The sequence below is a fragment of the Dama dama genome, unplaced genomic scaffold (genome assembly GCF_033118175.1).
Source record: "Dama dama isolate Ldn47 unplaced genomic scaffold, ASM3311817v1 ptg000125l, whole genome shotgun sequence".
Lineage (NCBI taxonomy): Eukaryota > Metazoa > Chordata > Mammalia > Artiodactyla > Cervidae > Dama > Dama dama.
The window spans coordinates 708814-723857 of NW_026870934.1; the positions used below are offsets into that span (position 1 = coordinate 708814).

General features: G+C 44.6%; 2 protein-coding genes across 2 annotated transcripts; both read left to right on the plus strand.

The window, feature by feature from the left end:
* The first annotated feature begins 919 nt into the window (after positions 1–919).
* Positions 920–2383, plus strand: LOC133053695 (F-box/WD repeat-containing protein 2-like). The gene has a single exon (XM_061138217.1). The coding sequence runs from the start codon at positions 941–943 to the stop codon at positions 2303–2305; it is 1365 nt and encodes a 454-aa protein (XP_060994200.1). The 5' UTR covers positions 920–940; the 3' UTR covers positions 2306–2383.
* A 10765-nt stretch (positions 2384–13148) lies between these two features.
* LOC133053694 (F-box/WD repeat-containing protein 2-like) lies at positions 13149–14629 on the plus strand. Its single transcript, XM_061138216.1, has one exon. It carries the CDS (start codon positions 13170–13172, stop codon positions 14532–14534), a length of 1365 nt encoding a protein of 454 aa, XP_060994199.1. The 5' UTR covers positions 13149–13169; the 3' UTR covers positions 14535–14629.
* The last annotated feature ends 415 nt before the right edge of the window (positions 14630–15044 follow it).

Consider the following 15044-nt stretch of genomic DNA (forward strand, 5'->3'; position numbering starts at 1 on the left):
AAAACATGAAGAGCCTGAAAACGTGTGAAAAATATGAAGAGCTTCAAAAGGTGTGAAATACATGAGGAGCTAGAAACGGTCTGAAAAATAGGAGGAGCATGAAGCGGTGTTCAAAAACATGAAGAGCCTGAAAAATTGTGAAAAATATGAAGAGCTTCAAAATGTGTGAAAAATAAGAGGAGCATGAAACGGTCTGAAAAATAGGAGGAGCATGAAGCGGTGTTCTAAAACATGAAGAGCCTGAAAAGGTGTGAAAAATATGAAGAGCTTCAAAAGGTGTCAAAAATATGAGTAGCATGAAATGGGTTGAAAAATAGAAGGAGCATGAATCGGTGGTCAAAATCATGAAGAGCCTGAAAAGGTGTGAAAAATATGAAGAGCTTCAAAAGGTGTAAAATACATGAGGAGCATGATACGGTCTGAAAATAGGAGGAGCATGAAACGGTGTTGAAATACATGAAGAGCCTGAAAAGTTGTGAAAAATATGAAGAGCTTCAAAACGTGTCAAAAATTTGAGGAGCATGAATCGGTCGGATAAATAGGAGGAGCATGAAGTGGAGTTGAAAAACATGAAGAGCCTGAAAACGTGTGAAAAATATGAAGAGCTTCAAAAGGTGTGAAATACATGAGGAGCTAGAAACGGTCTGAAAAATAGGAGGAGCATGAAGCGGTGTTCAAAAACATGAAGAGCCTGAAAACGTGTGAAAAATATGAAGAGCTTCAAAAGGTGTGAAAAATATGAACAGCTTCAGAGCACCGGAAGCCGCTCCCCTGAGAGGCTGCGGACCCAGAGCGGCGGCCGCCGGTCCAGGCGCCATGGCTGCGGAGCGGACCTGGCCGCTGGGAGGCTCTGGCGGCCCGAGCGCGCCTAGTTGGTGTGAGCCCGGCGCGAGGTCCCGGGCCCTGGGGCGCTCGCTCAGGAAAATTTTTCCATAACCTTATGGAGAGAAAGGACTTTGAGACATGGCTTGATAACATTTCTGTTACATTTCTTTCTCTGACGGACTTGCAGAAAAATGAAACTCTGGATCACCTGATTAGTCTGAGTGGGGCAGTCCAGCTCAGACACCTCTCCAATAACCTGGAGACTCTGCTCAAGCGGGACTTCCTCACACTCCTTCCCCTGGAGCTCAGTTTTTATTTGTTAAAATGGCTCGACCCTCAGACTTTACTCACGTGCTGCCTCGTCTCTAAACAGTGGAATAAGGTGATAAGTGCCTGTACAGAGGTGTGGCAGACCGCCTGTAAAAATTTGGGCTGGCAGATAGATGATTCTGTTCAGGACGCTTTGCACTGGAAGAAGGTTTATTTGAAGGCTATTTTGAGAATGAAGCAACTGGAGGACCATGAAGCCTTTGAGACCTCATCTTTAATTGGACACAGTGCCAGAGTGTATGCACTTTACTACAAAGATGGACTTCTGTGTACAGGGTCAGATGACTTGTCTGCAAAACTGTGGGATGTGAGCACAGGGCAGTGTGTTTATGGCATCCAGACGCACACTTGTGCTGCGGTGAAGTTTGATGAGCAGAAGCTTGTGACAGGCTCCTTTGACAACACCGTGGCCTGCTGGGAATGGAGCTCCGGAGCCAGGACCCAGCACTTCCGGGGGCACACGGGGGCGGTGTTTAGTGTTGACTACAACGACGAACTGGACGTCTTGGTGAGTGGCTCTGCAGACTTCACCGTGAAAGTATGGGCTTTATCTGCTGGGACATGCCTGAACACTCTCACCGGGCACACAGAATGGGTCACCAAGGTGGTCTTGCAGAAGTGCAAAGTCAAGTCTCTCTTGCACAGCCCTGGAGACTACATCCTCTTAAGTGCAGACAAATATGAGATCAAGATTTGGCCAATTGGGAGAGAAATTAACTGTAAGTGCTTAAAGACGTTGTCTGTCTCTGAGGATAGAAGTATCTGCCTGCAGCCAAGACTTCATTTTGATGGCAAATACATTGTCTGTAGTTCGGCACTGGGCCTCTACCAGTGGGACTTCGCCAGTTATGATATTCTCAGGGTCATCAAGACTCCGGAGATAGCAAACCTGGCCTTGCTTGGCTTTGGAGACATCTTTGCCCTGCTGTTTGACAACCGCTACCTGTATATCCTGGACTTGCGGACAGAGAGCCTGATTAGCCGCTGGCCTCTCCCCGAGTATAGGAAGTCCAAGAGGGGCTCCAGCTTCCTGGCGGGTGAAGCGTCCTGGCTGAACGGACTGGACGGGCACAACGACACGGGCCTGGTCTTCGCCACCAGCATGCCCGACCACAGCATCCACCTGGTGCTGTGGAAGCAGCACGGCTGACGTGGGGCGCCGGGGCTGCGGCCCTGGCGCACGGCCCCTGGCAGCCACCTGCATGAACCAAAGTTCTCACCTCACGGCATCATCGCGCAGTGCACAATCACTATCTGTTTGCCAGGGCCGGGGCTCGGGGCGGGGGGCTCGTCTTGTGGACACACACCGCAGCACGCTGACGGGGCGCACCGTTGGCTTCATGTGTTCCTAGTTTGTGGTCAGTGTGAGAGGCTTCGTCTGGGGTTCATCATTTATTTGTCCTTAGTTATGTGGGTCCGTGTGAGAGGCTGCATCTGGGGTTCATCTTTCTTGAATATTGGTTTTAAGTAAAGAAATTTAAATGGCTCATTAATCTGCTAATTGGTTGCCTATAAAAACACAGTCTATTATTAAAGCTTTTTACCATTGCCTTTTTCTCTTTTGAAATTGAAGCAAAGGTGCTATGATGTTGTTACAGCAACTTTTCTCACATGGGGCTTAGCTTTTATAACGACCCGTGTTATAAAGACCACCAAGTTCTGTGACATTCATGCTCTCCACCAAATACCAGTTCTAAAGAAAATGTGTCTTCAGTGCAAATCCAGTTCTATAGATTGATGGTTTGTGACACGTTTTAAGCCCTCATTCTTGTCAGAGCCAAGGTCGGCCGTGTCTGAGATGCACGAAGTTCTGTAGTCTTTGTTTCTGTGGAACAAGCTGGCTGGGTCACCTGCCACCTCCATGACTGCGTAGAGGGGACACGGTTCAGTGGAAGGCGCCAAGCTGGCAGACTGAAGCCTGGCTCTGTTCCCTAGGAGCCCCGCAGCCCAGGAGTGCAGTTCTCTGGCCCCGTTTTCTGTGTCTGTATAGCTAGTTGTTAGGCTGTCATTTGATTTCTGGGATTCTTTCTGGTCCTGTGTCTGCCGAGCTGTGCAAAAGTTGATGCTTCAGTTTTGTCCGATTGCTAATTCGTTGTTTCTTGGCATGATGATCTTGGAGATCATCTATAAATGAAACCACTGATACAAAGTTGTCATCTATAAGGAAATCAAACATGCAAAAAAAAAGAATGGATAAAAGGGAATGTGGAAAATGTTAACATAGTCTGCTTTAAAAACTGTATGCAGTTGGTGGAAGAAGTGCTGAGAGGAGTTGGGGTTCTCTGGAGAGGCAGGGTGTGCCAGTTCAGAGGGAGAGGTCCCTGACCCTGACGCTCCGTCCTCCGCTGTCTCTCTCTTGATGGGTTGCCTCAGGCAGGCTAACTTTCTGTTGAAAGTGAAGGACTTGCGCTAGATTGGGGTTTGCAAACTCACAGGCCCGGGGAGCCATGCAGAGAGCATAGGTGAGCGCCGCCCTCCGGGCAGGATGGAGCTGTACCAGGGGACGCTCCTCTGACGGGCGGTTTCAGAGCCCTGCCTGCCACGCGGGAGGAAGCCCAGCGTTGCACAGGCCTTCTGATGTGTCAGGTGGAGCTAGGCCTCCAGAATTGTGTTTATAATTCCCTAATTTTAAAAATGTGGACAATGACTTGGAGATCATGTGAAATGCAGTGGGCTAATAAACGAAGCGAGTCTGCAGGCTGCCAGTTCACATTCCCCACCTTCTCATTCCTGCAGAGTAGGCGAGGCTGTGATTCGACAGTGGCGGTGTTTTAATGTAATTGTCACAAACATTAGGGAGACAGTCTAGGGAACGAGTGTTGGGAAGAATTTAAGAGTTCCCAGTTGTGTGACAGAGGAGTGAGGAGGGGGCGTTTCAGTCACGGACCTCCAGGAAAGTATTAATAGTTAGAAGATGAATTTAAGAGCTGGAGCCTGAGTGGGAGGCCCTGCCTGGGAATATGAGGGATTCTTTCTTCTTGTTAACTTTGATATTAACCCATTTTTCAGGTAGGAAAAGGGTTGCTGGTAGAGCTGAGAATGATTCAAAGTACAGGGGGAACACCACACTCCCAAATCCTATCACCCTAGAGCCTGACAACAGACCTCCAAATGCTGCAAAGTCAGGGTTTATGAGAACTGACGGTTGCTCCCAAGGATGGATTTAGGTAATATCCATGCCGAGACTCTGAGGAAATCAGGTGAAAGAACAAGATCTTCATACCCCAAATCCATCTCACATTGATTTCTGTGGGTGAGTGCTGCTTGGTCCTTTTAAGAAATGGGACTAGGTTCAAAGCTGGAATCTACTTCTCAGGAAACCCAGGAGGCTTTGGGCCACGGTGAGGGGAAATGACTTTTCTCATTTTCATCCACCTGGAACATGAAACTGAGATCACAGGTCTAATGATCATCCGTAGTCCCACCTCACCTTCCGACATACATCCAGTTGCTTTAAAGACCACGCGATTATGTAGTCATCTGTGGGGAAACTTTGAAATGACAGACCTAAAGCTTGTATGGCAGGCCCCGTCTCCTTTCGGTTTTCAGTGGCGAGTACCAAGGTTACCACCGAGGTGGCGCAGCTGATTCTGACCTCGGTGCTCAGAGCCCTGTCTTCATCCCTCTTCGTATAGTGTTGCGGTCCATAGAGTCAGAGCCACGGTTTTTCCAGTAGTCATGTACAGATGTGAGAGTTGGACCATAAATAAGGCTGAGCACCAAAGAACTGATGCTTTTGAATTGTGGTGATGGAGAAGACTCTTGAAGTCCCTTGGACAGCCAGGAGATCAATCAATCCTAAAGGAAATCAACCCTGAATATTCACTGAAAGGACTGATGCTGAAGCTGAGGCTCCAATTCTTTGGCCACCTGATGCAAAGAGGCAACTCATTAAGAGAAGACCCTGATGTTGAGAAAGATTGAAGGCAAAAGGAGAAGGGGGCTGAAGAGATAGTTTGATAGCATCACTGACTCAGTGGACATGAATTTGAGCAAACTCTGGGAGATAGTGGAGGACAGAGGAGGAGCCTGGCGTGCTGCATGCAGTCCATGGTGTGGCAAAGAGTTGGACACGACTTAGTGACTAAACAACAACAACTTCTATAAAAATGGAAAACCGACCCATCCTTTGGAAAAGAATAAAGCGAGGTGGGGAGTTGAGCACAGTGGATAGGGGTAACTCAGGCTCCTTTCACAGAGTTGGGGGCGCTCTTTCCCGGACACTGACTTCTGCTTCCGTAGCTCAGAGGCTAGGGATTTGCCTTTGCTGCTTCTTTAGTGAGTATTCTCATTTCTGAAAAATTCTTAGGTCATGAACAGATAGACTCCATCTTTCTTCCCGAGCATTGGATTTCTCCAGTAACCCTGGTGTGGTAGAAGGTGGGGTGGCTGTCAGCTCAGGTCTCTGGAGGGACTCATAAGAACTTGGGGCTCTGGGGAGAGGATGGGGTCCGAGAGAGCTGAGGGGGTGTGAGGTTTCAGCAGACTTGGTTCCCATTCCAAAGGAAGCTGGTTCCCCCCCCACAGCAAACCCCATTATTTGAAGAATATAATAAGTGATGTCAACAGCTGGGTTTCACCTGACATCTTAGACCTATCAGAGAAGTAGGAAGAAAGACTTCCTCCAGGGGAGGGGCTTGACTTTGAACAAATCCCACAGGAAGTACACATGTTTGAATAGCTTTTAAGTGGAGGAAAGGGAATGTTGCTATTCGGTTTTAAGGTGTGCACTTCCTTTTTCCTAGTTCAAAGTTACTCTGTTCTGGCCATTGGGAGTGCTCAGGAAAACATGAGTGAGGGTCATGTGATCATGCTAGTGTTTGCTCTCGGGAGAATGTTGAGTGCTCTGCATTTGTAAAACATCTTAGGGAGAAAAGAAGTACTTTTGCAAACAGTATTATGTTAGTCATGCAGAAATCGTTGCTGTCAGGTGAGGCGTTTCAGCTGAACAGAAGCGGCTAAGGAGAGGAGCCCAGCTTGATGCGTTACTTTGGCCAAACCCAGCCAACCCCTGAAGCCGTGGTGGTTGCCCCGACTTCTGGGGTGCCTAGAGATGGGTCTCTCCACCGTCTCACATCTGGCTCTCCATGCCTCCTCGTCTGGGCCTCTGCCGGGCCCTGGCATCCGAACCGCTTGCCGTTGCCTGTAGGGAAGCGTGTAGTCAGACTGCTGCCCTGGGAGGCAGCCTGCGCCAGGGCGCACTCTCCGCTTTCCTTCAGCGCCACGGGGTTGTCAGCGTAGGGGAGAGGCCCCAGGTCTGTCCCCGACACAACCTTCCTACCTGCTTATGCTGGTGCTTGCCAAGGTTTGAGGGGACCAAGACCCTCTTGAGAATTCTGCAGTCCCTAGACAGTGTCTGACAGAGGGGCCAGGTTAGCACTCCCGACACAAGTGCCTGCCGGCCACCTCTGTGTCCTGATCTGCAGCTCCCTGCGCTTGCTCTAGGAAATGGGATTTCTTTCAGGATAAGTCACCAGATGGATTACCAGTTACCTTTGTACCACTCCCTTCAGCCTGATGAGGCTGAGTGACCGTGCTCGGTGCAAAAAGGTGTTTTGCTATCAAGTCGTTTCCGTGTGTATCCAGTCTCCCCCAGTTGCTTAAAACTTGTGTTACAGTCTTGACTAGTGTGAACATACTTAATGGTTGCAGCTTAAGAGACCCAGCTAACTTCTACTCTTCATGAATGTACTCAAATAAAAATGTGTTTTTGCATATTTAAAAAAAAAAAAAGAAAAATATGAACAGCTTCAAAAGGTATAAAAAATGAGATGAGCATGAAGCGGTCTGAAAAATAGGAGGAGCATGAAGTGGTGTTGAAGAACATGAAGTGCCTGAAAAGGTGTGAAATATATAATGATCTTCAAAAGGTGTGAAAAATATGAGGAGCATGAAACGGTCTGAAGAATAGGAGGAGCATGAAGCGGTGTTCAAAAACATGAAGAGCCTGGAAAGGTGTGAAAAATATGAAAAGCTTAAAAGGTGTGAAAAATATGAAAAGCTTCAAAAGGTGTGAAATACATGAGGAGCATGAAACGGTCTGAAAAATAGGAGGATCAAGAAGCGGTGTTGAAAAACATGAAGAGCCTGAAAAGGTGTGAAAAATATGCAGAGCTTCAAAAGGTGTGAAATACATGAGGAGCATTAAACGGTCTGAAAAATAGGAGGAGCATGAAGCGGTGTTGAAAATCGTGAAGAGCCTGAAAAGCTGTGAAAAATATGAAGAGCTTCAAAACGTGTCCAAAATATGAGGAGCATGAAACGGTCTGATAAATAGGAAGACCATGAAGCGATGTTCAAAAACCTGAAGAGCCTGATAAGGTGTGAAAAATATGAAGAGCTTCAAAAGGTGTGAAAAATATGAGGAGGATGATACGGTCTGAAAAATAGGACGAGCATGAAGCGGTGTTCAAAAACATGAAGAGCCTGAAAAGGTGTGAAAAATATGAAGAGTTTCAAAAGATGTGAAATATATGAAAAGCTTCAAAAGGTGTCTAAAATGAGATGAGCATGAAACGGTCTGAAAAATACTAGGAGCATGAACCGGTGTTCAAAAACATGAAGAGCATGAAAAGGTGTGAGAAATATGAATAGCTTCAAAAGGTTTCAATAATATGAGGAGCATGAAACGGTCTGAAAAATAGGAGGAGGATGAAGCGGTGTTCTAAACCATGAAGAGCCTGAAAAGGTGTGAGAAATATGAAGAGCTTTAAAAGGTGTCAAAATATGAGGAACATGAAACGTTCTTAAAAAAAAGAGGATCATGAAGCGGTGTTGAAAAACATGAAGAGCCTGAAACCGTGTGAAAAATATGAATAGCTTCAAAAATGTGAAAAATATGAAGAGCTTCAAAAGGTGTGAAAAATTTGAAGAGCTTCAAAGGTGTCAAAATGAGATGAGCATGAAATGGTCTGAAAAATACTAGGAGCATGAACCGGTGTTCAAAAACATGAAGAGCCTGAAAAGGTGTGAAACATATGAAGAGCCTCAAAAAATGTCAAATATATAAGGAGTATGAAATGGTCTCAAAAATAGGAGGAGCATGAAGCGGTGTTGAAATACATGAAGAGCCACAAAAGGTGTGAAATACATGAAGAGCTTTAAAAGGTGTCAAAATATGAGGAGCATGAAACGTTCTGAAAAATAGGAGGATCATGAAACGGTGTTCAAAAACATGAAGAGACTGAAAAGGTGTGAAAAATATGAAGAGCTTCAAATGGTGTCACAAATATGAGGAGCATGAAACGGTCTGAAAACTAGGAGGAGCATGAAGCGGTGTTGAGAAACATGAAGAGCCTGAAAAGGTGTGAAAAATATGAAGAGCTTCAAAAGGTGTCAAAAATATGAGGAGCATGAAATGGTCTGAAATGTAGGAGGAGCATGAAGTGGTTGTGAAAAACTTCAAGAGCCTGAAAAGGTGTGCAAAATATAAAGAGTTTCAAAAGTTGTGAAAAATATGAAGAGTTTGAAAAGGTGTCAAAAATATGAGGAGCATGAAACGGTATGAAAAATAGGAGGAGCATGAAACTGTGTTCAAAAACATGAAGAGCCAGAAAAGGTGTGAGAAATATGAAGAGCTTCAAAAGGTGTCAAAAATATGAGGAGCATGAAACAGTCTGAAAAACAGGAGGAGCATGAAACGGTATTCAAAAACATGAAGAGCCTGAAAAGGTGTGAAAAATATGAAGAGCTTCAAAAGGTGTCAAAAATATGAGGAACAAGAAACGGTCTGAAAAATATGAGGAGCATGAAATGGTTTTGAAGAAGATGAAGAGCTTGAAAAGGTGTGAAATATATGAAGAGCTTCAAAAGGTGTCAATAATATGAGGAGCATGAAACACTCTGAAAAATAGGAGGAGCAAGAAGCAGTCGTCAAAAAACATGAAGAGCCTGAAAAGGTGTGAAAAATTTGAGGGCTTCAAAAGGTGTCGAAAATATGAAAAGCTTGAAGCTTCTGAAAAATAGGAGGAGCATGAAGCGGTCCTTAAAAACATGAAGAGCGTGAAAGGTGTGAAAAATATGAAGAGCTTCAAGGTCTCAAAAATATGAGAAGCATGAAACGGTCTGAAAAATAGGAGGAGCATGAAGCGGTGTTGAAAAACATGAAGAGCCTGAAAAGGTGTGAACAATATGAAGTGCTTCAAAAGGTGTCAGAAATATGAGGAGCATGAAACGGTCTGAAATATAGGAGGAGCATGAAGCGGTGTTCAAAAAGATGAAGAGCCTGAAAAGGTGTGAAAAATATGAAGGGCTTCAAAAGGTATCAAAAATATGAGGAGCATGAAACAGTCTGAAAAATAGGAGGAGCATGAAACGGTGTTGAAAAACATGAAGAGCCTGAAAAGGTGTCAAAAATTTGAGGGCTTCAAAAGGTGTCAAAAATATGAAAAGCTTGAAGCTTCTGAAAAATAGGAGGAGCATGAAGCGGTCCTCAAAAACATGAAGAGCGTGAAAAGGTGTGAAAAATATGAAGAGCTTCAAAAGGTGACAAAAATATGAGGAGCATGAAACGGTCTGAAAAATACGAGGAGCATGAAGCGGTGTTGAAAAACATGAAGAGCCTGAAAAGGTGTGAAAAATACAAAGAGCTTCAAAAGGTGTCAAAAATATGAGAAGCATGAAATGACTGAAAAAGAGGAGGAGCATGAAGCGGTGTTCAAAAATATGAAGAGCCTGAAAACGTGTGAAAAGTATGAAGAGCTTCTAAAGGTGTCAATAATATGAGGAGCATGAAACAGTCTGAAAAATAGGATGAGAATGAAACGGTTTTGAAAAAGATTAAGAGCAGGAAAGGTGTGAAAAATATGAAGAGCTTCGAAAGGTGTCAAAAATATGAGGAGCATGAAACGGTCTGAAAAATCGGAGGAGCAAGAAGCGGTGTTGAAAAACATGAAGAGCCTGAAAAGGTGTGAAATATATGAAGAGCTTCAAACGGTGTCAAAAATATGAGGAGCATGAACGGTCTGGAAAATAGGAGGAGCTTGAAGTGGTGATGAAAAACATGAAGAGCCTGAAAAGCTGTGAAAAATACGAAGAGCTTCAAAAGGTTTCAAAAATATGAGAAGCATGAAACGACTGCAAAATAGGAGGAGCATGAAACGGTGTTGAAAAACATGAAGAGCCTGAAAAGGTGTGAAAAATATGAAGAGCTTCCAAAATTGTGAAAATATGAGGAGAATGAAATGGTGAAAAATAGGAGGAGCAAGAAACGGTCTGAAAAATAGGAGGAGCATGAAGCGGTGTTCAAAAACATGAAGAGCCTGAAAAGGTGTGAAAAATATGAAGAGCTTGCAAAATTGTAAAAATATGAGGAGAATGAAACGGTCGGAAAAATAGAGGGAGCATGAAACGGTTTGAAAAATAGGAGGAACATGAAACGCTGTTGAAAAACATGAAGAGCCTGAAAAGGTGTGAAAAATAGGTGGATCTTCAAAACGTGTCAAAAATATGAGGAGCATGAAACTGTCTGAAAAAAAGGAGGAGAATGAAGTGATGTTGACAAACATGAAGAGCCTGAAAATGTGTGAAAAATATGAAGAGCTTCAAAAGATGTCAAAAATATGAGGAGCATGAAACGGTCTGAAAAATAGGAGGAGCATGAAGCAGTGTTGAAAAACATGAAGAGCCTGAAAAGGTGTGAAAAATATGAAGAGCTTAAAAGGTGTCAAAAATATGAGCAGCATGAAACGGTCTGAAAAATAGGAGGATCAAGAAACGGTGTTCAAAAACATGAAGAGGCTGAAATTGTGTGAAAAATATGAAGAGCCTCAAAAAATGTCAAACATATAAGGAGTATGAAATGGTCTCAAAAATAGGAGGAGCATGAAGCGGTCTTCAAAACCATGAAGAGCCTGAAACCGTGAGAAAAATAAGAAGAGCTTCAAAAATGTGAAAAATATGAAGAGCTTCAAAAGGTATGAAAAATATGAAGAGCTTCAAAAGTTGTCAAAAATTAGATGAGCATGAAACGGTCTGAAAAATAGGAGGTGCATGAAGCTGTGTTGAAAATCATGAAGAGCCTGAAAAGGTGTGAAAAATATGAAGAGCTTCAAAAGCTGTGAAAAATATGAAGAGCTTCAAAAGGTGTCAAAAATATGAGGAGCATGAAATGGACGGAAAAATAGGAGGAGCATGAAACGGTGTTGAAAAACATGAAGAGCCTGAAAACGTGTGAAAAATATGTAGAGCTTCAAAAGGTGTGAAAAATAAGAAGAGCTTCAAAAGATGTAAAAAATGAGATGTGCATGAAACAGACTGAAAAATCGGAGGAGCATGAAGTGGTGTTGAAAAACATGAAGAGCCTGAAAATGTGTGAAATATATGAACAGCTTCAAAATGTGTCAAATATATGAGGAGCATGAAACGGACTGCAAAATAGCAGGAGCATGAAGCGGTGTTGAAAAACATGAAGAGCCTGAAAAGGTGTGAAAAATATGAAGAACTTCAAAAGGTGTCAAAAATAAGAGGAGCATGGAACGGTCTGAAAAGTTGGAGGAGCATGAAGTCGTTGTGAAAAACATTAAGAGCCTGAAAAGATGTGCAAAATATGAAGAGCTTCAAAAGGTGTGAAAAATATGAAGAGCTTCAAAGGTGTAAAAAATATGAAGAGCTTCAAAAGGCGTCAAAAATGAGATGAGAATGAAACGGTCTGAAAAATAGGAGGGGCATGAAGCGGTGTTCAAACACATGCAGAGACTGAAAAGGTGTGAAAAATATGAAGAGCTTCAAAGGTGTAAAAAATATGAAGAGCTTCAAAAGGCGTCAAAAATGAGATGAGAATGAAACGGTCTGAAAAATAGGAGGATCAAGAAGCGGTGCTGAAAATCATGAAGAGCCTGAAAATGTGTGAAAAATATGAGGAGCTTCAAAAGGTGTGAAAAATATGAAGAGCTTCAAAAGGTGTGAAATACATGAGGAGCTAGAAACGGTCTGAAAAATAGGAGGAGCATGAAGCGGTGTTCAAAAACATGAAGAGCCTGAAAACGTGTGAAAACTATGAAGAGCTTCTAAAGGTGTCAATAATATGAGGAGCATGAAACAGTCTGAAAAATAGGATGAGAATGAAACGGTTTTGAAAAAGATTAAGAGCAGGAAAGGTGTGAAAAATATGAAGAGCTTCAAAAGGTGTCAAAAATATGAGGAGCATGAAACGGTCTGAAAAATAGCAGGAGCAAGAAGCGGTGTTGAAAAACATGAAGAGCCTGAAAAGGTGTGAAATATCTGAAGAGCTTCAAACGGTGTCAAAAATATGAGGAGCATGAAACGGTCTGAAAAATAGGAGGAGCATGATGCGGTGTTGAGAAACATGAAGAGCCTGAAAAGGTGTGAAAAATATGAAGAGCTTCAAAAGGTGTCAAAAATATGAGTAGCATGAAATGGGTTGAAAAATAGAAGGAGCATGAATCGGTGGTCAAAATCATGAAGAGCCTGAAAAGGTGTGAAAAATATGAAGAGCTTCAAAAGGTGTAAAATACATGAGGAGCATGATACGGTCTGAAAATAGGAGGAGCATGAAACGGTGTTGAAATACATGAAGAGCCTGAAAAGTTGTGAAAAATATGAAGAGCTTCAAAACGTGTCAAAAATTTGAGGAGCATGAATCGGTCGGATAAATAGGAGGAGCATGAAGTGGAGTTGAAAAACATGAAGAGCCTGAAAACGTGTGAAAAATATGAAGAGCTTCAAAAGGTGTGAAATACATGAGGAGCTAGAAACGGTCTGAAAAATAGGAGGAGCATGAAGCGGTGTTCAAAAACATGAAGAGCCTGAAAACGTGTGAAAAATATGAAGAGCTTCAAAAGGTGTGAAAAATATGAACAGCTTCAGAGCACCGGAAGCCGCTCCCCTGAGAGGCTGCGGACCCAGAGCGGCGGCCGCCGGTCCAGGCGCCATGGCTGCGGAGCGGACCTGGCCGCTGGGAGGCTCTGGCGGCCCGAGCGCGCCTAGTTGGTGTGAGCCCGGCGCGAGGTCCCGGGCCCTGGGGCGCTCGCTCAGGAAAATTTTTCCATAACCTTATGGAGAGAAAGGACTTTGAGACATGGCTTGATAACATTTCTGTTACATTTCTTTCTCTGACGGACTTGCAGAAAAATGAAACTCTGGATCACCTGATTAGTCTGAGTGGGGCAGTCCAGCTCAGACACCTCTCCAATAACCTGGAGACTCTGCTCAAGCGGGACTTCCTCACACTCCTTCCCCTGGAGCTCAGTTTTTATTTGTTAAAATGGCTCGACCCTCAGACTTTACTCACGTGCTGCCTCGTCTCTAAACAGTGGAATAAGGTGATAAGTGCCTGTACAGAGGTGTGGCAGACCGCCTGTAAAAATTTGGGCTGGCAGATAGATGATTCTGTTCAGGACGCTTTGCACTGGAAGAAGGTTTATTTGAAGGCTATTTTGAGAATGAAGCAACTGGAGGACCATGAAGCCTTTGAGACCTCATCTTTAATTGGACACAGTGCCAGAGTGTATGCACTTTACTACAAAGATGGACTTCTGTGTACAGGGTCAGATGACTTGTCTGCAAAACTGTGGGATGTGAGCACAGGGCAGTGTGTTTATGGCATCCAGACGCACACTTGTGCTGCGGTGAAGTTTGATGAGCAGAAGCTTGTGACAGGCTCCTTTGACAACACCGTGGCCTGCTGGGAATGGAGCTCCGGAGCCAGGACCCAGCACTTCTGGGGGCACACGGGGGCGGTGTTTAGTGTTGACTACAACGACGAACTGGACGTCTTGGTGAGTGGCTCTGCAGACTTCACCGTGAAAGTATGGGCTTTATCTGCTGGGACATGCCTGAACACTCTCACCGGGCACACAGAATGGGTCACCAAGGTGGTCTTGCAGAAGTGCAAAGTCAAGTCTCTCTTGCACAGCCCTGGAGACTACATCCTCTTAAGTGCAGACAAATATGAGATCAAGATTTGGCCAATTGGGAGAGAAATTAACTGTAAGTGCTTAAAGACGTTGTCTGTCTCTGAGGATAGAAGTATCTGCCTGCAGCCAAGACTTCATTTTGATGGCAAATACATTGTCTGTAGTTCGGCACTGGGCCTCTACCAGTGGGACTTCGCCAGTTATGATATTCTCAGGGTCATCAAGACTCCGGAGATAGCAAACCTGGCCTTGCTTGGCTTTGGAGACATCTTTGCCCTGCTGTTTGACAACCGCTACCTGTATATCCTGGACTTGCGGACAGAGAGCCTGATTAGCCGCTGGCCTCTCCCCGAGTATAGGAAGTCCAAGAGGGGCTCCAGCTTCCTGGCGGGTGAAGCGTCCTGGCTGAACGGACTGGACGGGCACAACGACACGGGCCTGGTCTTCGCCACCAGCATGCCCGACCACAGCATCCACCTGGTGCTGTGGAAGCAGCACGGCTGACGTGGGGCGCCGGGGCTGCGGCCCTGGCGCACGGCCCCTGGCAGCCACCTGCATGAACCAAAGTTCTCACCTCACGGCATCATCGCGCAGTGCACAATCACTATCTGTTTGCCGGGGCCGGGGCTCGGGGCGGGGGGCTCGTCTTGTGGACACACACCGCAGCACGCTGACGGGGCGCACCGTTGGCTTCATGTGTTCCTAGTTTGTGGTCAGTGTGAGAGGCTTCGTCTGGGGTTCATCATTTATTTGTCCTTAGTTATGTGGGTCCGTGTGAGAGGCTGCATCTGGGGTTCATCTTTCTTGAATATTGGTTTTAAGTAAAGAAATTTAAATGGCTCATTAATCTGCTAATTGGTTGCCTATAAAAACACAGTCTATTATTAAAGCTTTTTACCATTGCCTTTTTCTCTTTTGAAATTGAAGCAAAGGTGCTATGATGTTGTTACAGCAACTTTTCTCACATGGGGCTTAGCTTTTATAACGACCCGTGTTATAAAGACCACCAAGTTC